A 22,669-nucleotide genomic window follows, 5' to 3' on the forward strand; every position below is an offset into this window, starting at 1 on the left:
GGGGGGTGGGATAGGGAGGGTGGGAGGGAGGGAGACATGCAAGAGGGAGGACATATGGGAACATATGTATATGTATAACTGATTCACTTTGTTATACAGCTGAAACTAACACACCACTGTAAAGCAATTATACTCCAATAAAGATGTTTGAATAAATAAATAAATAAAATTTTAAAAAGCACCTCAGACAGCTGATTCGCTGTTCAGCGGGTGAGAGAAAGGGCTTCACTTGGGAGCAGGCCAGGATAAAAGGAGAAAGAAAAGGTGGTGCATGGAGAGCGCGGTGGGCATGGCTAGGGCAGCATCACAGGCAGGGGTCTCCCCTCATCTTTAAAGCGCTGGGGGACTGGTGCCAGTTCAAGGTGGTTATAGGCAGGTATTGTACTTATGCGCAGGTCCACACTTGAAACCACACGCGATGGTTGTGTAATGTGCGATGCATGTAAACACCTGAATGCACATTTCACAGGATGCGGCAGCCGCATATCCCCTGCCCAGAAGACTCTGCTCTGAAGATACAATTTTCACCTACAACGTTCTTCTTTGCCTGCATTCAGACATGACTTCTGGGGAAAGCAGTGTAGAAAGTGAAAGCAGGAATCCGCATGTGTTTTTCTGGCTTACCCCCGTGTTGAGTGTGTTAACCTCTAATTCGAGGAGAAAAAAATAGACGCTTCGGCTGAGTGGAGTGACCTGATTCTTCCTCTTCTGGATCAACGTTATCAAGTTGAGGCTGTCACTACAAAGCAAGTGTGATGAAGCCTTTTCAGGCTAAACTCAACAGCCTTGGCCGGCCTGGGATCGCTGATCTAAGCACCCCCTAAACAAGGCGCTCTAGATGTAGATGGAGGCATCTCCAGGACGCTGGGAGCCTACCAGGCCCAAACTGATTGTTCTAATCAAGAGTTTTAATTGAGCACTTATTGCCAGGATCACAGGAGTGAGGCCTGCTGTCAGGGAGTAACGGGTAGTATGTGTTCTTCCTTCTCCTTCTTCACAGTGATAATGTTTGGCTTTGCAGGGGCGCCCTTAACGTTTTCCTAAAGCAGGCCACGGGAAGGGTTCCCCGTGAAGCGCACACCGTTGAACAGGCCATGTGGCCGGTGGACACCACAATTAGAAAAGAAAAGAAAAGATATGATCAACTGGTTGCAGATGAACCAATACCGCAACAACTGCATCTGTTTACATCCTCCACCCCCAAAACACAAAAGCCATCCTGGCTGGCCCAAGGTTTTAAAAAATATATAAACACACACACACGTTGGGTTGGCTTTTATTGGAATGCCTAGATGCAGTCTATAGTCATCAAGTCATGGAGAATCAGGTCACATATAAAGTTAAGAAGGCGGATGAGAAGAACAATACAAATCAGACCAGAGTTACATCTCAAAATATCACGAGAGCGTTTGGACTGGCTGCGCCTAAAATACTTTGAATATTCATTTCTCTTTTGTAAGCGAATTCTTTTCAGTACACAGTCCCCCACCTCCCTGCCAACTCTTAGAAAAAGGTCTTTTGTTTACATATTCCCCAAGGTCACTATTTCTCGTAAAACCATGTCCAGATCACAAGTCTTTTGACAAAGAAATAGCTCATTATACCCGCTAACAAGACACTAATTGGGTTGATTTGACTTCATCTAAAATAAGCACCAGGAGATACTCCAAATCTGTTACTCAGCGGTGCCAGTGTGAAGGACCAGAGTCCACGTCAGGAGGAGGGTAAGGCTGTGACTCCACTACTGTCACGTGGTACAAGCTTTCCATGGTCAGTACATTAGAAACACTTCGGAGAATTTAGGCTCAGAGCCTCTGTCAACCAAAAGTACTTACAGCATGCTAAATACAGCCCTGCAGAGACGCCGTGGAACAGAACTGCAAACACCTATGTCAACAGGTAGAAAATAAAGTGTAGAACAGAGCCATGTTTATGTGGTTTGAAATCTCATAGTTTTCTAAATTTGGGCTTCATAATACTCGCCAAAGGATTTCCAGGATAAAAAATATTACTGCTACTCTGTGCTTTCATTCTACTAAAATATCGGCATTCATCAGATTAATTACTTCGGTAGCTACCAAACACACAGACGGTGATAGCACTGATACTGGACACTCAGTAGCTATCTTGAAACTTTCCCAGCCAACACGCCTACTGTGCAATTTAGAGTATGTGATACAAAGCAGTTAGAACGTTATCTCCAGTACATCACTTGGACCCTTATATGTACATGTTCACTTAGCTGTGTTTTATCACCATTATACACAGAGGAAGACAGCGTGTGCGATAGCTCAGTGAACTGAGAAAGGTTTTCTGAAAATATTTTTGTGGCTGAATTGAGCGCTCACGAGAGAGACGTGCCAGAGCGGCCAGAGGCGCACGGAAGTGCAGGTGCTCGGCGCGCGGGCGCGCGGGCCCGGCTGCCAGGTCATTTCCCGCGGCGTCTGCCACACCCGGCGTCCCCGAGACAGAGCCGAGGCTGCCGTTCAAACCAGCTCCCGGGCAGGCTGGGTCGTGCGGGCTTAGGGCAGCTTTTGCCTCCCTTTCTTGTCCCTCTTGGTGACCCGAGGGTCCAAACTCGAGACCGGCCGAGGGACCCTGACCTTCCCCATCTGGCTCTCTCACCACTGCTCGGTTTCTGCTCGCTTCCCTGGATCTGAAGACACATGTTTGTGGTCACGACTGCATCAGCCCCTTTCCTGCTCACAAAGGTTTCCCGAGCACCCGACGGGGTCTCTCGCCTCCATCACGAAATGAGGCTTCAAGGAACGCTAACAGTAGAACCCTGGGGTTAACGACACCAACTCCCCACGGACTTCCAGGGCCGAGAGAGGGCCAGAGAACTCCTCCCACCCCATTTTGGTTGTTTTTGTTGTTTTGTTTTTGTTTGTTTGTTTTTGTGTTTGTATCTTCCGTTACATTCCACCAGCCTTAGTTTTCTACCGTGCCTCTTAGCTGATAACGGTCGAGGACACTGGCCTGATGAAAAAGAGAAGAGAAAGGAGAAGTTCTCTGATGAGCCAGCCACCCACGTAGGACTGCGCTGTCCTACCGGTCTAGCGATAGAAGGTGGCACATTTTTTTCAACCTGATACAAAAATATTAACACTTCCGGACATTATAGGCATAAGTCGTTATATCTCTACAATATAATAATTTATACTGTACAGCTATAACAGATAACAAAAGGTGCAATCCTTTTTAAAAAATCACACAGTTCACATGTTTTTATCGTTTTATTTTTAAGTATAAACTTTTTAAACACTTTACATAAATTAACTCCTCTGAGACTAATATTTGATGTACAGTAAATTGTAATTCATATAAAAATCCATAAACAACTTGTCTCACATAATTTACAAAAAAATCAGGGCTTCCTTTGCTCATCATCAGTGACAAGGATTCTGTGTGGGCCGGTGTTTTTCTCCGCGAGGCACACCACGTTGGCCTCGTAAAATCCCTTAGAAATCCCCGCCCCCGGCAGAAGTCACTTGTGCCAATGTCCTTTTACAAAGCAGCACTGGGGAAGCAGTCGGGTTGTCCAGGAACAGTAACTCTGCCTCACATTCTAACATTAACAGGGATATACATCACACCCTATGCAGAGAGACTACTTCTTGTAAGCAAAGGTCGACAGCTGGGTAATATCTGGAAACACTGTATGCATCTCTACCTTCTTTAAACACAGTGCCTCGAAGAACAGACGGCCCGGGGCAAAATGGTTGGGCTTTTTTTTTTTCCTTTAATGATCTGTTTTCCTCGCAATACTTTCAGTCCAACTGAGTGCAGCTATATGCATATGTAAACATATTCTTTAAAGCCGATCACCTTTAAGGTCATTCAGAAGAAAGGTTTTTGTTTTTGTCTGTCTGCTTTGATTGGGGGGGGTGTTTTTTTTTTTTTTTTAAGAGCAGTCTGGCTCTCCTCGGTGCCGGGGAGCCCCCTCGGCTCGCGCCCCAGACACATCTGCGCGGGGGTGGCGCTGCGCCTGGGGCTGGAGAGGCAGGCGGCCCCGCCGGTTCGGCCCCCGCGCGCGCGCGCGCTTCCCCGCCGCCGGCTCGGGCGTTACCTGCGGCCGATCTCGCTCTGGCGGAGGAACTGGATGTTGTCCGCGCTGTCTGCCAGCTCGGGGTACTGCTCCACCGAGAGCACGTAGTAGCCGTCGTAGCCCTGCACCCTGCCGGCGCTCAGCAGCTGCCGCTTCTCGCCCTCCGTCCAGAGGCGCGCGCCCTCCTCGCCGTCGCGCACGCGCTGCTGCTCGCGCGCCCAGGCCCGGGCGAGCGCGCGCTGCCGCGCCTGCTCCAGCACGCGCGCCCTCTCCTCGTCCAGGGTCGCGCCGTAGCGCACATGCAGCGCCAGCGCGCCGAACTGCAGCTCCACGTCCGCGAACCTGCGGGTCCTGCCGTTGACCACGGCGGTGGACTGCGACACGGTCACGTTGATGCCGTTCTCCAGCGCCCGGCGGCCGCTCGTCAGGCGCAGCGTGCCCAGGTCGCCCTCGGGCGTGCTGGTCTTGATGAAGTGGTGCGTGTCCCTGCCCTCGACGGTGAAGTGCAGGTCCTCCAGGTAGAGGGCGCTGTTGAGCACGGCCGCCACCTTGATGCAGTCCTCGTCGGCGATGTTGAGCGCGTTGGTCTGCACGCGGCCCCGGCTCACGGCCAGCATGACGCCCTTGCCGATCAGCGACTTAACCGTCGCAAACCACAGCCACGACGGCGCGCCGCTGCCCTGGCGCGAGCTCCCCCGCACCTCGGCCATCCTGCCCAGGGACAGGAAGGCCTTGGCCTGCCTCGCCACCTGCTGCTGGACTCCAAACGTGGGCTGAAAAGCGAAACAGAACAGGAGGGCGCTTTAGAGAACAGCCTCCGCCCGGGCGGGGCTCCGGCTGCGGGCAGGAAAAACGGAGGGGCGGGGAAGGCGGGGAGCCGGGGGCTGGGGAGAACCTCCGTCAGCTCTTGAGAGAGGCCGAGGCTTCGCCGGCCCCCGGGGTCCTCCCCCTCAGGCTGATACCCAGTGTGTTTCGAAAGGCGGAGCGAGGTGGTAACGCCATCACGCGTGGTGCTTAGCAAAGCGTTTTCCTTTCTAATGGGGGCGAAGCACGCGGGGCTTCTGCCTTCTCTCTCCGTTTCCAGATGCCCTTTTCCCAGGCTCACCCCACGTGCGGAATCAGCTTATCGGGGCGTCCACCCCAGCACCGTTCTCCATGGCAGGCTGGCGAGAAAGCACCAGCACCCAGGGGAAGGCTGGAAAGCCTGGGAGCGCTTAGCGCTGGCTCACCGCGCCCCACTTGCTACGCTTGGAAAGGCGTGTGCTTTAATTCAGGCACACTCGGCACCGTCTCCGGGTGCACAGTTTGCAGCTGCATGTGACCACTATAATCGGCCACGATGGGCGGCGCACAGTGGGACAGCTGGCAACGAGTGTTTATTACTTTAGGAAAACATTTATTTTTTTTCGCAGACTTAGGAGACAGTGGGCCTTCTACATTGGCAAGGGTTTTAAATTGGGGAATTTTAACTCGGGCAGCTCTTAATACCACCAGATGTTTGTTTGGCCAGGGTTTCCCCAAATGGAAACGTGTTTCGTTTGCAGCAGTGAAGGCACATTTGTTTGTCTGCTCTCCGGGCAGCCTTGATGTCTTTGCCTTCGATTCCCTAAGCTGTCCTTATGGTGTGCTTCTGAAGACAGAGAACCTGAGCCTGACTGAAAAGGCTGCCTAGGAAAAAGAGTTGGCAGTCCATTTGTACAGTGAGACTTCAGTGTTTTCAGACATGTTGGGAAGTCATCTGCCATTAGGACGTGCTCAAAGGCATTAGTAGACTTCAGGATGTCTTCATGGCACTCGATCAGTGCAGATGTATTTGCAGTTAGAGTCAAAATGGCTCCCAGGTCCTGGAAACTGGATGGGTTTTACATTTTAAATGTAAAGGTGACATCTGAAAAAGGAATTGCTTTTATGTTAAGTATGAAACATGTACCAGAAAGCAGAGGTATTGGAACTGTGTATAACTTGTGTATGTGTGTTTTAGCCAGGATTGCCTTTTCTCTTTGTATTCATTGAAATTCTAGGAAATTGGTCAAGGGGCGGGGGTGGGGGTGGGGAATGAATCTTTCTAAGAAACTCTGCGCTCTCTTCTTATCATTACGGGGTAGCCCAATTTCTTGACCTTTAATTATTCTTGCTTTAAGCTAGAAATTCTGGTGTTTCGTTGTTGCATTCCTTTCTGATCTCTGCATGGTGGGAATTAAAAGTGCCACTTTCTGAAATGGTAGCTTTGACTTTGCAATTTTCCATTCTTTCTCCGTTTCTTTTATTTCCCAGAACAGTTCCAGGCTTCCTGCTCTGTTCTTTTCAGGAAAATTCCATAAGCACCTAGTAGTAGGTGGTGCCTTACCAGAGGCCATTTTATTTTTATTTTTAATCCTTTCCCTTGAAACACTGCCAGTATTTTAAGGAAGTGGGACTTTGTGGCATTGCTTGCGAGCTGCTAATTTGTGACATGAACCCCCCGCCCTCCTGTTTATTGTATCTTTGCCTTAAGGTCCCAAATACTATAAATGTGCGTTCCTGGGGTTCTCTGTAGAAACTCTGCACTCAAAAATGAGCTTTCGCATTTTATTACCTTTTGATAATGCTTTTCTCTGTTTGTATTGGCATCACTAAAACCAGATTTAAGCCTGTTTCACAGGCCCCTGATTTGCTGAACAGAAATGCAAGAGGGAGGTGGTGCTTTCTTTCCTGAAAGAGTCAAAAAAATTAAAAATGGTCTTTGGTACAGTTTTCGCCCGGGTAGTCTGATTAAGCAGGGGAAAATAAGGTGCAAGTAAGCCCTTTATCACCTTTTCATGGTTTTGCTTTTTGTCTCTTACCGGTACATCATCCCACTGCTGACTCTTCACCAGTTCGTAAGAAGGCTCCGTTAAATCAAATTTGGGGACAGGGAACCCAGGAATAGCATTGTGCAGATGGAAGCCAAATGTCACCAGCCAGCTGTTAACATCTAAGAAAAGAAGGGTCCAAATGAAAGGCTTAGAGTTTATCTTGTGCTTTCCTGCACTGAAAGCCTTACCTTAAAACCCCACATTTGCAAACAATGACCCTGAAAAGGAGCCCACGTTTGCCATCACCCTACAGTTAAAAACTGACTCAGACCCAGCAATCCCACTCCTGGGCATATACCCTGAGAAAACCATAACTCAAAAAGAGTCATGTACCAAAATGTTCACTGCAGCTCTATTTACAGTAGCCAGGACAGGGAAGCAACCTAAGTGTCCATCATCGGATGAATGGATAAAGAAGATGTGGCACATATATACAATGGAATATTACTCAGCCATAAAAAGAAACGAAATCGAGCTATTTGTAGTGAGGTGGATGGACCTAGAGTCTGTCATACAGAGTGAAGTAAGTCAGAAAGAGAAAAACAAATATAGTATGCTAACACATATATATGGAGTCTAAGAAAAAAAAAGTTATGAAGAACCTAGGGGTACGACAGGAATAAAGACATAGACCTACTAGAGAATGGACTTGAGGATACGGGGTGGGGGCAGGGTAAGCTGTGACAAAGAGAGTGGCATGGACATATATACACTACCAAACGTAAAATAGATAGCTAGTGGGAAGCAGCCGCATAGCACAGGGAGATCAGCTCTGTGCGTTGTGACCACCTAGAGGGGTGGGATAGGGAGGGTGGGAGGGAGACGCAAGAGGGAGGAGATATGGGGATATATGTATACGTATAGCTGATTCACTTTGTTATACAGCAGAAACTAACACACCATTGTAAAGCAATTATACTCTAATAAAGCTTAAAAAATACTATTTTCAGACATGGTGACAATAACTTCAGTAGCAGAAAGAAGTGAGACAGGGCTGCAGACAATGCAGATAACAGAGACTCACCTCGACAGAGGGGGTACACGGTCCCTCATGCTGGTGATGGTGATAAAAATGCGAATAACGACGCCCAGAAGCATGAAACAGCATTGTCGACAACAAATGGCATTGGTAGTTAGTAAAGGCTTGTCTTAAATAGAAGTTCAAAAGCGACTGCCCAAGGATATGCAGGCTTCCACCACCCATTTCCTATTAATAAGAACCCTGAATTGTGGGTAGGAAGATCAACCTTGATTCTTAAAGATGAATGGTGAAAGCTGGCCAAGCTGGCCAAGGGCACAGGCGTTCTGATCCCATCAGTTCTGACTATACAGGCTCACTGTGCACAGGTGGAGACAAACTTTGGGGGAGAGAAGAGGCTGGAAACCTTTAAGATGGTATTTTAAAATATCACCACGTGATTCCAAAAGCCGTTAAGCTGAAAATAAGGCTTTGATTCTGTTCCGGAGGTTATAATGTTACAGAACGAGGCAGCAGGCTTGCAGCTGTATGAGTACAGTTGGGTGTAGATTATTTTATATATTAAGCACATTGCTGGAAAACTTGAAATTGCATTTCACCTAATATATTTTATGCTGCTCCATCTCTCTTGATGTTTTTCAGAAAATGCTGCTGTGGCACTCCCTGCCGTCCACATTGCTAGGAGAGGATGAATCCAGGAGCTGTGGGCTTTCCAGCCTTTCAGCCACTGTCAACACCTCTTAAATAACCAGTGGTAAACTGCTTGTCAGAATGATGGAGGGCCACTTGTTCCCCATTTCCTTCTCCAGGGCACAAACTCTCACTTCATTGCCAGGCTGGCAGGTCCCTTTGTGCAGGCATCATATAGGCTATAAACCCAGTGGTGTCCTCCCTGTTTTAAATGGAGGGTTGCTGGTGGTGGAGGAGGATAGAAAGTAACACACTTGTGTGTGTGTGTGAATGTGTGCGTAAGATTACAGGGGGCTTGTATGTTAGAGAAAATTCTTTTTGGATGGGGCAGTGCTGGGGGCAAAGGTACTCCTACTATGAACAATGTCTGTGAAGCAGTGAAAATCAGAGGCTCCTATCAAGTGTTGAAAATTACTGCCCAACAAGTGGGACGTGAAGGCAGATAAGTACGGAAAACCCTGAAGGAGAATTCCATAAGGGTGTTGCTGAATCAGGACGCTGAGAGAAGGGACACGGAACTGGCTCGCGAGGGAGAGGGCTACGAAAAGCCCAGGAAAGCGGGAGGCAGATGCGCAGTGAACCGGGGGTGCAGAGCTGCGCCGAAAACAGACGTCTGGGAACGCCTCAAGTGCCGGGCGAGAAACAGACAGCCGGAAGGAGGACCTAACGTGAGCCAAAACGAAACAGAAAACTCCAGAATAACCTTCCTCTAGGAAGCATAAGTATAGCCAAGAGGTTAATTATGGCAGAGTGTGACTCAGGAATGGAAGGTGGAGGCAGAAGGCTTCAGAATCCCTGCAGCAGAGCACGAGGGAAGACCTCAGCTCACCAGAGGGAGCCCTCGTGCACTGTGGGTGGGAGTGTAGACTTGTACAGCCACTAAGGAAAACAGGATGGACGTTCCTCACAAAGCTACGAATAGAATTACCGTCTGATCCAGCAATCTCTCTTCTGCATATTTATCCAAAAAATAGAAAGACACTAATTCGAAAGGATACCTCCACCCCTAGGTTCATTGCAGCATTCTTTACAACAGCCAAGATATGGAAACAACCTAAGTGCTTATCAATAGATGAATGGATAAAGAAGATGTGGTGTGTGTACACACACACACACACACACAAAATGGAATATTAGTCACAAAAAAATGAAATCTTGCCATTTGTGACAACGTGGATGCCTGGACCTTGAGGGCATGACGCTAAGTGAAGTAATTCAGACAGAGAAAGGCAAACACGGTATGACTTCACTCGTATGATACAACAATGTTTTTTTTTTTTGGCCGCGTTGTGCAGTTTGTGGGATCTTAATTCCCTGGCCAGGGATTGAACCCAGGCCTTTGGCAGTGAAAACACAAGAGTCTTACCAACTGGACCAGCAGGGAATTCCCCTAACTCAGATGATATAAAAAAACCAAATAAATGACCAAACCAAACCAAACATGTAGATATAGAGAACAGAGTAGTGGTTACCAGAAGGGCAGGAGGTGGGGAGGACAAAGCGGGGAAACGGCATCAACTATGTATGGTGACGGATGTCACGTAAGTTTTTGTTGGCGAGGACGCTGTCGTGTGTACAGAGGTAGAAACAGAATGTTGTACACATGAAACATATAATGTTGTAAAGCAATGTTACCTCAATAAAGAGTAAAGAAGCTGCTCGTTAAAGGGAACCAAAGTCACGCTTGCAAGGACTTGTCTCTGTTTCACATCCGGGTGCTTCTGTGGTGGCAGAAGGGGAACTCAATGTTTTAAATTGGATCATGCACTAAATTTGGAAAGGTCTTAAATCTATACCCATATTGGCAGAAAAACTTATGTGTTCATTAGCAGTGCCACCGTACAAGAACACTGCCCTCATTGGTGATGAAGACAGTAGTATAAGAGGACAGAACTGAGGAGAGGAACGGGATCCACTGGCTAAGCATCACTGCCCCCAGGCGACAGTGGGGAAGAGGGAGTTAACACACCTCCCAGGGACGGGCTGCTGAGTCGTGTGGTGTCGTGTTCCTTACTGGTTCCTTCATTAGAACTTGACACACGTGTAAAAGGAAAACGTCCCTCACACACTTGTGAGGCAGAACTGCACACGTCACTGTATTTAATACCACAAAGTAGGCATTGCTCTCCCCATTTTACTTTTAAGGAAACAGACTCAAAAAGTCATGTGACTTGGCTATAAAGCGTTGGAATTGGAACTCCAATTTGGGGACTCCAAGTTCCTCGTGTTTTCTGCACCCCCATGTCCCTTCCCTTCCTTAAGTGACTGGACTGCATGTCATTTCAGAAACCTGTGGTCTTGGGCACTGGCAGGCAGAATAGGAAACAACGAACTATGTCTCAGTGTCCCTCTGTGGTTTCTCCTTGGTTTCATTTAAAAGGTTAGGCATTTGATTTTTTGTTTAGGCATTTGATTTTGCATGAGGGAAGCGTACAGTTAAACTACCGGCCGTTATTTTGTGTGTTAATCCAGTGATTAAAGTACTTGGAAAGGAAAAACAATTACACTTACCTGTGATGTAGTCTTTCACATCATGGATTTTGCTTGCAGGGTTGTTATTCCTAAACATATACAGGTTAAAGGGAGCTGGGTCCTTCCCAATCCTTTTCCAGATTTCTATGTCAGGCGTTGTCCATCGTCCTGCCAAAATGTCATAATCCCTTTCTCCAAAGTGGATTAATTTTGTGAGTGGGTCATACAAGCCACCATGAAATCCAATCACCAGCTGAAAGTCAATGTTGGAGTCAAAATAGATTTCGCCGTATGCGGTGTACTGAATCTGTTTGAGCATAAGCCCGTTGCTGCTGAAGACAGCCAGTGGTGTCCCTGTGTTGTCTGACGCGATGTAGAATTCGTCCCCGCTGCTGATTTCCATGGCAAACAGATGTCCTTGGAGATCGTAATAGAGGGAGGTGATCTCTGAACTCGAATGGTTGTAGACGTGAGTAATCCTGGTGGGATAAGTGAGGTCCGCGTAAAAAAACTGCAGGTGCTGTCCCAGACTGGTCTTGCTAGACACACGCCTTCCCAGGCCGTCGTAACGATAGATCACTGTCCAGCCGCTGCCTTTACTGTACACTCGGGTCAGAAGCCCCTTGGAGCTGTACTCAAAGATCTCTGTGCCTCTCTGACGCAGGAAACCATCTTCGTCCAACCGGTACTGAACATCACCCAGTCGGGTGATCCTGTCCCGCAGGTCATAGCGAAGAGGCGTCAAGCGTGCGCTGTTACTTGGGTTCAGTAAATGGAGGTTTCCGTTCAGGTCGTAGTTGTAGCGCCACATGATTTTTTCATTTAGATAAACTGTCTGGAGCTGTCCGTCAACATCATACTCATAAGCATATTTGGTAGTGTTGGCGAAGGGCCCTATTTTAATCTCTCTCTTGGTTACCCGACCCATGTTATCATACTGAATTGTAATCCAGTACATGAGTGACCTGAAGATCTCATACTGAATTTCCTTGATGCGGCCGTGAGCATCAAAGTGCTTCGTGTAAGTCATTACAGCTGTGGAAATGATCTGGTTAATATCATAATATATAACTCCAAATTTTCCAAACTGCTCCACTTTTCCGGAAATGTCATCGAACTGATAGAGGTCAATGGGCAGCGGAGTTTCATTGATGACACCCTGCATGCTGGTCACCCGAAAGCTGTTGTCATAGCTGTAGTCAAATCTCGCGTTCACCATCCCATCTTCACTAAAGCGGAAGATCTGTCTGTCAACGAGAGGCCCAATTTGCCTGTATCTGATGGTGCAAATAAAACCATCACTCTGGAGGTTTACCGTTTTGAGGACTCCTGCCGTTTCATCGTAGGTAAAGCTGACTCTCGTGCTATCGTATAAGATTTCTGAGAGCCTGGTCTGCCTCCTGTACTTGAATAAGACCCTCCGACTCGTACCCAGGAAGGCCGTCTGGAGAAGCAGCCCCCCCTCGTTGTAGTCCGTGATGACGGAGGCGTTGCTCTCCGGGGGGTTGTATATGTTACGGTAATAGCCGATGGAGCGGATGGTCTGCATTGTGTGGCGAGCCACGCTGGGCATGGTGATGGCCGACAGCTGGTCCCACATGTCGTACTCGAAGATGTACTGCCGCTGGCTATGCAGCAGAAGCACCATGGACTGCAAAGAGAGGACACACCGTTAGCCGGCACTCGCGAATGGCGGAGGGGAGCAAAAGCAGAGGTAGTGACCACAAACGCGCAAAACACTCCACTTGAGAGAGTGGTTTTCATTCCAACTGGGTCTCCTCGACTTTCCACGTCGCTACCGATTTCCTGCCTGATTTGCCTGGATGCTTAATCGTGAGGGGCTCTGCAGTGAGTGTCTCAGGTCTCAGGACCGTACCTTTTTTTGTTTTTTTCCAGGCATTCATAGCCAAGCAGAAGATTGTCCATGGATTCCGGTAAGTCGTAATATGGGCACGAGCAAAGCTGCTTCAGAGACAGCATTTCAAGGGGAAAACAGCATATGGCAAGTGCAGTCCTGTCCATAATTAGCAATTATTTAGTAAGGCGGCTTTTCCCCCTCATTTGATTGAAGAACCACTCAAATCGTGTTTTAATTTCCAGTGCATTTGGGGAAGGAGCAAAGCATTCAAAACATTACTTTATAAAGAAGAAATATAGGGCTTCCCTGGTGGCGCAATGGTTAAGAATCTGCCTGCCAATGCAGGGGACACGGGTTCGAGCCTTGGTCCGGGATGATCCCACATGCCGCGGAGCAACTAAGCCGTGCGTCACAACTACTGAGCCTGCACTCTAGAGCCCGTGAGCCACAACTACTAAGCCCGCGTGCTACAACTACTGAAGCCCACGTGCCTAGAGCCCGTGCTCTGTGCCCCGCAACGAAGAGTAGCCCCCACTTGCCGCAACTAGAGAAAGCCCGCATACAGCAACGAAGACCCAATGCAGCCAAAAATAAATAAAATAAATTTATTAAAAATAAATAAAGAAGAAAGATAAAATTAGCCCAGAATGGATCATGGGTACCTAAAGCATCAACAGCAACAAACACTGCTACAAACACATCACTCGGTGAATGAGAGCTGTCAATGCCCTTATTAGGAATACGGATCCAGATATTCTGTTTGTCTGCAGATTCTTAAATGGCATCTGTAATGACAGGAACATCTGAATTCTGAATCCTTTTGTGAGAACCAAATCAGACTTGTACCTCAGGTGCGGGGAGGATGGTTCCTGGGCTACAGACTTGCTTTGGTGCTAAATTATGAGGTGAATAGATAGATAAATAAAAATAAGCTCTGGGGCTTCCCTGGTGGCACAGTGGTGGAGAGCCCGCCTGCCGATGCAGGGGACACGGGTTCGTGCCCCGATCCGGGAAGATCCCACATGCCGCGGAGCGGCTGGGCCCGTGAGCCATGGCCGCTGAGCCTGCGTGTCCAGAGCCTGTGCTCCGCAACGGGAGAGGCCACAACAGTGAGAGGCCCGCGTACCCCCAAAAGAATAAAATAAAAAAATAAGCTCTGCATATTTGGCAAGTAACTGCAGAAAGACAAAAGACAATGTATTAGGCCAACGCGAGACAAGGCCAACCTGGAGGCTGGTTAGGTAGCTCTTGCCGTGGTGCAGTGCATGGGCGGTTCTATCCTCTGAGGAAGCCCCCTCTAAAACCTGGTAGACCGAATGGAAGGATGGCCAAACTGGGAGCTGGTTAGATTAGGAGCCCACTTCCCCACCTACCCCCCGCACCGGGACTCGCTCTTTGCTTTTGACATAGAAACTCATAACCCCGTGTCCAAGGCTCATTCTTCGCTCCTTTTTTTTTTACGCGGGCCTCTCACCGCTGTGGCCTCTCCCGTTGCGGAGCACAGGCTCCGGACGCGCAGGCTCAGCGGCCATGGCTCACGGGTCCAGCCCCTCCGCGGCCTGTGGGATCTTCCCGAACCGGGGCACGAACCCGCGTCCCCAGCATCGGCAGGCGGACTCTCAACCACTGCGCCACCAGGGAAGCCCTCTTTGCTTCTTTATCGTCCACCATTTTCAGAAGCAGTTTGCCCGACTTACGCTTCTGCAGAACCTCCTCTCTGGGCACATCTAGGGGCAATTTTTGTGCGCAGACTCCGCGGCAACAGTCTTGAGACTTGTTCCTGGTGGTCTGCAGCCTTCCGAGGAAGCCTGGACCGCTGCCGAATTCACAGGCCCAGGATCCAGTGCTGCAGAGTCATTCAGAATCACAGCTCACGGCAGGTAGTAATACTCCTTACTTGGCCCTGGATAAGTTTTGGCTTAGGGTGCCTATCCTAGTGAGGAAACGGAAATAGTCTGGGTGGATTTTAGAGATTTGGGAGAGGTGGTGAGAAAGTGCTCGTTGGCTTTTCTCATCCCTGTTGATACATGGACGTGATCTCGGTCACTGCTGGTGTCATTTTGTGACAGTGGCCCTTACCAATGACATGCCCCTTTGCTCCCTTTAAAGATTTTTCAGTCACATTATGGTCACTACTCTCAATTTTGGGGGCCTGAGAGTTTATTTTGTTTATTTATTTATTCTTGGCCTCACTGCTCGGCTCGCGGGATCTTAGCTCCTCGAGCAGGGATTAAACCCACACCCTAGCATTGGCAGCGCGGAGTCCTAACCATTGGACCGCCAGGGAATTCCCAGTCTGGGGGTTTATATTTCTGTTACTCTTCTCTGTAATGCGCTTAATTTAAATTGGGAAGAGTGTTGCAGAATGAGGTAGTGTTCCACTCCCAGCAACTTCAGGCAGGAGTTGTCTCGGGGCTTGTAGGTTGCAGGATGAGCTATTCTCCAGGTGTCGGGATTTGCTCTCAGGAAGGTAAGTGTGGAGGGGGCTTACTCTGTGCTCTCTCAACAAATAACAGCCGGAGGACTAACCATAGCGTGTGATGACGAGTCTGGAGGGAAACTGTCACCTAATGGGTCTCCTCCGTTGTCTCAGGGGTGCGTCTCTTCTAAGGAGGGCACATAGGCGGGTTTGCAAGAGGAGAAATTGGCAAGTAGGGTAGTAGCTGGAAGCACTGTAGAGTTAGCGGGCTGCCTGAAGGTGAACTCTGAACACGAACTGGTCCTCAGGAAGAGGAAGTAGCCAGGACGGCTCAGGTGCAGGGGAGAGGTAGGTCCAGAGCATCTCTGGTGGAGACACCACGGGGCGAGTGAGCGCGACAGTGACGTGCGTGTGAGTGTTCGGAGGACAGGGTTATTCTGTGTAACCGAGGAGGGGGCAGGCAGTGAGGCTGGGAGCTGTGTCTGTGCCTCTGCTGCCGTGTGGCCGCTGGCAGTGTGGGTGCACTGAGCTGAGAGGCACCCAAACGCAAAACCAGTGCGAACCTGCATCTCAAAGGCAGGTGAAACCTCCCATGAATATGCTTCTTGGAGGATTCTACTTCTTCAGAAAGGAACTACAGAGGGGTGGTCTTTTCCTCTATTGTTCTTTCTTCTTTTTTTAAAAATATTTATCTTTGGCTGCTTCGGGTCTTAGTTGAGGCACATGGGATCTCCCCTTGGGGCGCGCGGGCTCAGCCGTTGTGGCGCGTGGACTTAGTTGCCCCGTGGCGTGTGGGATCTTAGTTCCCGGACCAGGGATTGAACCCGCATCCCCTGCATTAGAAGGAGGATTCTTAACCGGTGGACCACCAGGGAAGTCCCTCCTTTTTCCTTTTGCTTTCATTCTCTCTTGACCCCAGTCACTACCCGAAAGCTGGCATCTACGACCTGGCATTCTGTACACGTATAACTTGAAGTCTTGTTTGGTGTTGTGCACAGGTCTCAAGAATGGCTGCCCTTTACATGCAGAAGAAAGGGGAGAGGCCACAGAGGACCAGACGCGTGGCTTTTTTAAAAAACAGCCTCTTTTGGTTACTAATGCATAAGTCAGGTGTATGTGCTTTTTATGGTTATGTCGAAGCTCTGCGGGCAACAACGCAAAACTGACAGCTTTAACTGCGAATGCGTAAGGCTCTTTCTCAAATGAAACAGCTCGCACGGAGATGATTTACAAATGACTAACAAGCTCAAGGTCTAATTTGTGAATGTTGTTGACGTATGAGGTTGGCAGGTGGGCGCTGTTGTGGCTTGTTTGTTCACAGCACAAATCACGTAAAAGGGTCTCGGAGAGGAGAACTTAACTGAGGAGAAACACCGTGGCTAATGCAGAAATTCATCAGTGCTCTACAGCTGTGATTTGCATGTGGGTACTCAGAATAACAAGCGGGGCTCAGTCACGCGACACTGGTCCCCCCGGAAGTGCGCTTGGGTGACTGCTGGAAAATACCTGTGTTTACCCTCCGTGTGCAGGCGTACCTTTTCCAAGTACGTGTAACTCCATGTTTTCCCGTCAGCAAACACCCGGGAAACGATTCTCCCCTGTCCGTCGTAATCTACTTTCTCGCTCGTAGTTCCCCGCTGGACGCTGGCCACTTGACCCGTGGGTGAATAGGTGACATTGACGGCCATCAGCTTGCTGCTTGGCAGCCAGAGAGTCGGATGCCCTGAGGTGTCATAGGCGATCCTCAGGAGGAACTTACGGTGGTCATCATAGATCTTTTCTGTCTTTGTTGTTCGATCAAAGTCAACTGAAAGGAGGTTTCTGCCATTAACCTGTTACCACGCAAACAAGAGGATAAAATAAATCACGCCTTTCCAGTACCAGCCCCTTATTACCCCTCAGGGTCCCCACTATTGTTTAAACACTGCTTATGATGATTGATTCTCTTTGTCAGTAAACTAATTTAGCAACTTCTTGGGTACAAGTGCAAGGCAGTAGATTAACTGCTCTTTTAAAAGGTTTCATTAAGCAGAAATACAGCCTGGCATTTGTTCAAAACCTTTTCAATTAAATTTTGTAACCTTAAGCAACTGATAAGAAAAATGCCGAAATGCATTTGCTTTCAAGTTTGCTCAGAAGATAGGAAGGTGGTAAACCTGACATCTCTGCACATTACTCAAATCCCTGCCCCGCCCCGCCCAGAAGACATTGGGAAATAATTGCTTACTAGATTAATCATGGCTACATTAAATAAAAGGTGGTAAACGTGATTCTAGCCCTTCGAGGAGCAGTTAAGAGCAGATAATGTGGAACCCACATTACTGTAAATTATTAATTAGTTGAAATAGCGGGAGGTTACAAACATGACCCTTGGTTTTGGCTACGTGCTGAAGTGTCACAATTTTTTGGAATGCATTTTTCTTTGATAACATCTGGTTCACTGGCAAGGACTTCAGATCCTTCACTCCCACATCTACAGTCTGACCACTGTGCTTACTTTACAAATCTAGCCCCATGCTGTTGTCGTAGGGTCTCTGTGTCACGTCCAGAATCTCTGACTACATCTGGCTGTTACTGTCTGTGGTCCAGGGCACACACCAGCCAGCATCTGTTACTGTGGTGGACACGTGGCCTTGGTTAAATTCTACTTTACACATGGTCTACAGTGTTTGCAGAAGACAAGGGCCAGTCCATTCTTTGGTTTTCTACTGCACCTTTGTGGTGATGGTGGCTTGTCCATACCAAAATGCTTATTAACTGTTTGGACTGTTACAAGTTAAATGGGAAAATCTTAATTTTACTTGACCATGTCCTAGCTAGAACCTTCAAAACAGACAGTGCCAGCTGATCACTTACACACACACACACACACACACACATACACACCACTTATACACACACACACACATACACACCACTTACACACACACACACCACTTATACACACACACACCACTTATACACACACACTTATATACACACACATATATACCCACCACTTACACACACACACACACAGCAATATATGTAAACATACATGTATGTACATACATAACATACACGTATATTTATGTAAAATCTGGGATAAAAATTTGTGCCTTGTATCACGGCCATTAAACAAGGCCCATGAAAAAATTCTCCTTAAGCTTTATTTAAACTTTTCCAATTAGCTCTTCAGGGGGAGTACTGTGAAGTCCATGGAAGGGTAAAGATATCAGCTGAAAAGAAGTTCATGCCTAACAGGCAAAGTGGTCGGGGTCAGGGTGCCGGGGAAGCGCCCAGATGATTCACAACGAAAGAGAAAGCAGAGCCCTGGATGCAAGTGAGGAGGCCTTAAGTTTTCAGTTCTGTCACTGCAGATCCAGCTGATGCAGGAAGAAGAAAAACCGCTCGAGCCATAGAGCGACTGGTATGTGTTGCTGTGGGGTGTGTACCTGTGTCGGAGGGGCAGCCAGGAGTCCGAAAGCCCCACTTCCACACACCACAAGGTCTAGAAGCAGCGAGGCCCTGGGCTCTCAGTGAGTTTATATGATTCTGACCAGCCAGCTGAAGGCTTTCCGGGCTTCTGTTTTCCCAAATGGAAATGTCTGCAGAATAGCTGCTCGGCCGTCTGTGAATGTTGTGAGACTTGACGAGTTTAGGTTTGCAGGCTGCTCTGTGTACCTTGGAAGGAAGCTACTAGCTTACAAGGATGTATTTTGAAGTCTGTAGTTTTACAGATGTGATTTGATATCAAAGAGCTCAATACTGAACTGGCAGAATCCAGCTCTTCAGCTTCTATTTGCACACTTGTGATGCCTTAAGGAAGAGGCTTTGCACAATTTAAATGGTTTCCTAGGGCTCTTGTTTTTCTCACATTGTGATTTAAAAACCAAAACAAAACAACAGAGCGTTTAGGTCTGCCCTCCTTTTTCCGTCCTCAGGTTATTCCAGGCTACGAATAGCCAAGCGAGGCCGCCTGTGTAGTGAGTTGCCATGGACAGCAGCCCGCAGTCGCACCCCATCTGTTTGCGTTTTACTTGTATTCATTTTAATTTGTATCTCGAGTCTTTATTGCCTTCCTGAACCCTCCTTTGCCTCTGCAGTATTTCCTGCGGGTAGAGTACAGGGAATCTGCTCTGCAGATCCGGTATGGCTGCTTGGTCAGGAAGGGAGAAGGGCCAGAGGCAGGCCTGGGACCCCTTTTTTGCACGCCTGCGCCCACCACCGGGCTTCTGATTTGTCGCTCTGGTTTGGGACTCTGGCTGCACAACACCAAAGCGTCCAGGAGAACATCTAACGCTGCCACACCACGCATGTCACCATATGGAAACATCTAGAAGCACCGCGAGACCAAACATCTGGATAGCAGTTAACATTTTTCTTTTTATCCAGACAAATGCCTTTCTTGTGTCCTCCAACTGAAGAAATGAGGAAAGAATTAGAATGTGGCTGTGTTTTTCTCCACGTTCACAACACAAGCCAAGGTTTTAACTGTTCTTACTGTTTCCAGACACCAGCCACTGTTATTCAATAGGTAACATTTTAGAAGATACTAACAGATGTTTTGTTTTTTTCCATCCCTCTCAAACCTGCCCGCACGTTCTCCTTTGGGTGTTGCAGACAAAATGCACAAGTCAAGGGACATTTCCATCTGGAACATAGTCCGCTTAACTGTACCTGTATGAAATCACAACTATTTTGCAAACTTTTTTTTGACAATCATAGAGGACCAGCATTGTTGCCCCAGTGGTCTTTTAATAAATATTTTTAACATAAAAAAATATCAAGTTACATTGAGTAGTTCACCTAAGATGAAAAACCTTCTATCAGATCGTTACGATACCTCCAGCTACATAAAAATGAATCCAAATGTTGTGTCTGGATAAAAGCTCACCATGAATTCCTTTGTGATATACAGCGTTTCTTTCTTTTTTTTTTTTTTTTTTTTGCGGTACGCGGGCCTCTCACTGTTGTGGGCCTCTCCTGCTGCGGAGCACAGGCTCCGGACGCGCAGGCTCAGCGGCCATGGCTCACGGGCCCAGCCGCTCCGCGGCATGTGGGACCTTCCCGGACCGGGGCGCGAACCCGTGTCCCCTGCATCGGCAGGTGGGCTCTCAACCACTGCGCCACCAGGGAAGCCCTACAGCGTTTCTTTTAAGTAAGCATGGAAAATCCCCATGTTCAAAGATCATGTCCAGCATGCCTGCAATCAATCACAATGCCCCTTTGATATCGGGAAGTGGGTAGTTATTTTCCCTCTGTAACGCTTGAAAAACTGAGGCACAAAGAGGTTAAAACAATGTCTGTATGTTTGACGACACAAAGCACAGTCAGCCTGTATTCAGGTATCCAGACTGTTTGTGACACTATCTCAACTCCCTGGTGTCCTTGTTAGAACATCAACTGTCTGCAGGCGGTTCTGTGTCCCCTCCACACGTCAGCAAGTGCTAACTGTTCTGCACCATCCCACTCTAGGCCCCCTGCCAGTCAGACGAAAGTGAGACACAGGACGGCACACAGACGTGATGGGCATAATAAGAGTTAAATAAGCTATCATATTTACGCATGCCTCGAAACACCCTTTCGGCCTTCAAGTTTCGAGAATTTCTTTTTCATGTAATCCACTAAATGTTTTCCTTTAAGCATCAGAATTCTGGGCAAGTTTAGAAGATGACTTTTATTATTAGGATAACATAACAATTTTTGGGAATTGATCAAAGGCTGGTTCTAAAGTCCAACACTGACAAAAATTAGGACTGTTTACCAAATACTGTAAACAAGGACAAGCAACTATTATGCATGTTTTTTTTAAAAAAATGTAGGTACAAGCGAGTAAGCTAAGGAATTGTCTCATCTTTGCTCTGTTTTCCCACATCTCTGCCATGATTGCCTCTGCTGGGTATCCCTATGTATCCAACCCCCTTTCCCTTAATGCAGTTTCACAGAAAATGCTTTCCATGTTGCTCATTTCTTGTATAATTTTTCCTTTTGTACTCCTTGCCTTTTTTTTTTTTTACTTTTTAAACCACTCCATCTAGTGTTATACCTATTATATCCATGTGATTTATTCAACTGAGTGTTAGGTTTCCTGCGTCAAACATCTGCAAGGATGTGCTGCTGTTCCTACAGCTTCTCTCTGAGGAAGATCTAGAGGCCATGAAATAACCCGATTCTAAGGCTGGCTCTTCCTCAGTCTTTCATTTATTGAATAAATATTTGAGGGCCCACCCTGTGTCAGGCCATAGCTAGATTTAGGCCAGTAACTTAAAAATGAAAAGACGTCTCTGCTAGGAGATAATGAAAGGTAAGAGAGGAGACGTCCTCTGTTTCAGGAAAGGGTGGAGTAAAAATGGGCGGCTCTTCGGGCTGATTCTGACTCTGATTCCTGATTCAGAGGCCCTGGTGGCCTCGCGTCATGCCCCTCCTTCCTCCTCTGCGCCCTAATTTAGCAGATTACAGGTCCGGTCCTCCAACGAGACTTTCACACCATTGCTTTCTCCCTAGAATTCCTCTCTTAGAATCCACAGAGGATGAAATTAGCAAGCCGAGCTAGCACATCCAATCTTATCTTTTTTTTTTACATCTTTATTGGAGTATAATTGCTTTACAACGGTGTGTTAGTTTCTGCTTTATAACAAAGTGAATCAGTTATACATAAACATATGTTCCCATATCTCTCTTGAAAGTACGCAACCCTCCCTTGTGATCTTGGCACTGTCTCTATGTGAGCCATCACACGTATCAGCTGGAAATCTCCTTTCAGTGTGAACGAACAGGCCGTTTTAAATAGTGTATCTTCTGAAATGACTTGCTGAGGCATTGTCGTTCTGGTATTTAGAAAGAAACTCACACCCATGCCTGTGTGCACTGGTCTCTTCCTCCCCAAAGGGAGGTGTTTTCTTCATTTAGAATCTGAGACTGAGAATCAGAGACTTAAAATCGGCTTTTTCCTCTACTCTTCTTAATTCCTTTTTTATGTCTAGAAAATCAGTATTAAAAAGGAAAAAGAAGGATGCACTTAGACTAGCTTGTCTCAAAGAACAGTGGGCCACATGTTACGTGGTCAGTTTCTGGGCAAAGCATTTCCCATAATCTTTCTTGTGTTTTCGTAACAAGTGAGTTAACCAGATTTTTCCTATCCATCTGTTGTGTGGGAATAAATGCCCACCGTTTGCGCCCATGGTTCAGATTCTCTGGGTTAGGGTTACAGAATATGTAATCATGTCTTTCGTTTTTCAAGGATTTTCACGTTATCTCATTTGTTCTGTAACAATTGTGTGAGACAGCGGCAGGGTAGGGCAAATTATATTTATCCATAATACAGCTAATCTATATCGTGTCTGTGTCACAAGGTCAGGATATTATCTAGACAATATCGTATTATTGC

General features: G+C 47.5%; 1 protein-coding gene across 1 annotated transcript in view; it reads right to left on the minus strand.

The window, feature by feature from the left end:
• Positions 1–3,303: 3,303 nt before the first annotated feature.
• Positions 3,304–22,669, minus strand: part of TENM3 (teneurin transmembrane protein 3) — a 317,283-nt gene continuing 297,917 nt past the window's right edge. Inside the window, exons 23-26 of the mRNA XM_082863864.1 lie at positions 16,836–17,132; positions 11,063–12,674; positions 6,871–7,001; positions 3,304–4,821 (exon numbers count right to left, since the gene is read on the minus strand). Coding sequence (XP_082719990.1) covers positions 4,066–4,821; positions 6,871–7,001; positions 11,063–12,674; positions 16,836–17,132 — 2,796 coding nt within the window. The 3' untranslated portion in view covers positions 3,304–4,065. The remainder of the gene's footprint in view (positions 4,822–6,870; positions 7,002–11,062; positions 12,675–16,835; positions 17,133–22,669) is intronic.

This window comes from Leucopleurus acutus, assembly GCF_964270905.1.
Source record: "Leucopleurus acutus genome assembly, chromosome: 21".
NCBI lineage: Eukaryota > Metazoa > Chordata > Mammalia > Artiodactyla > Delphinidae > Leucopleurus > Leucopleurus acutus.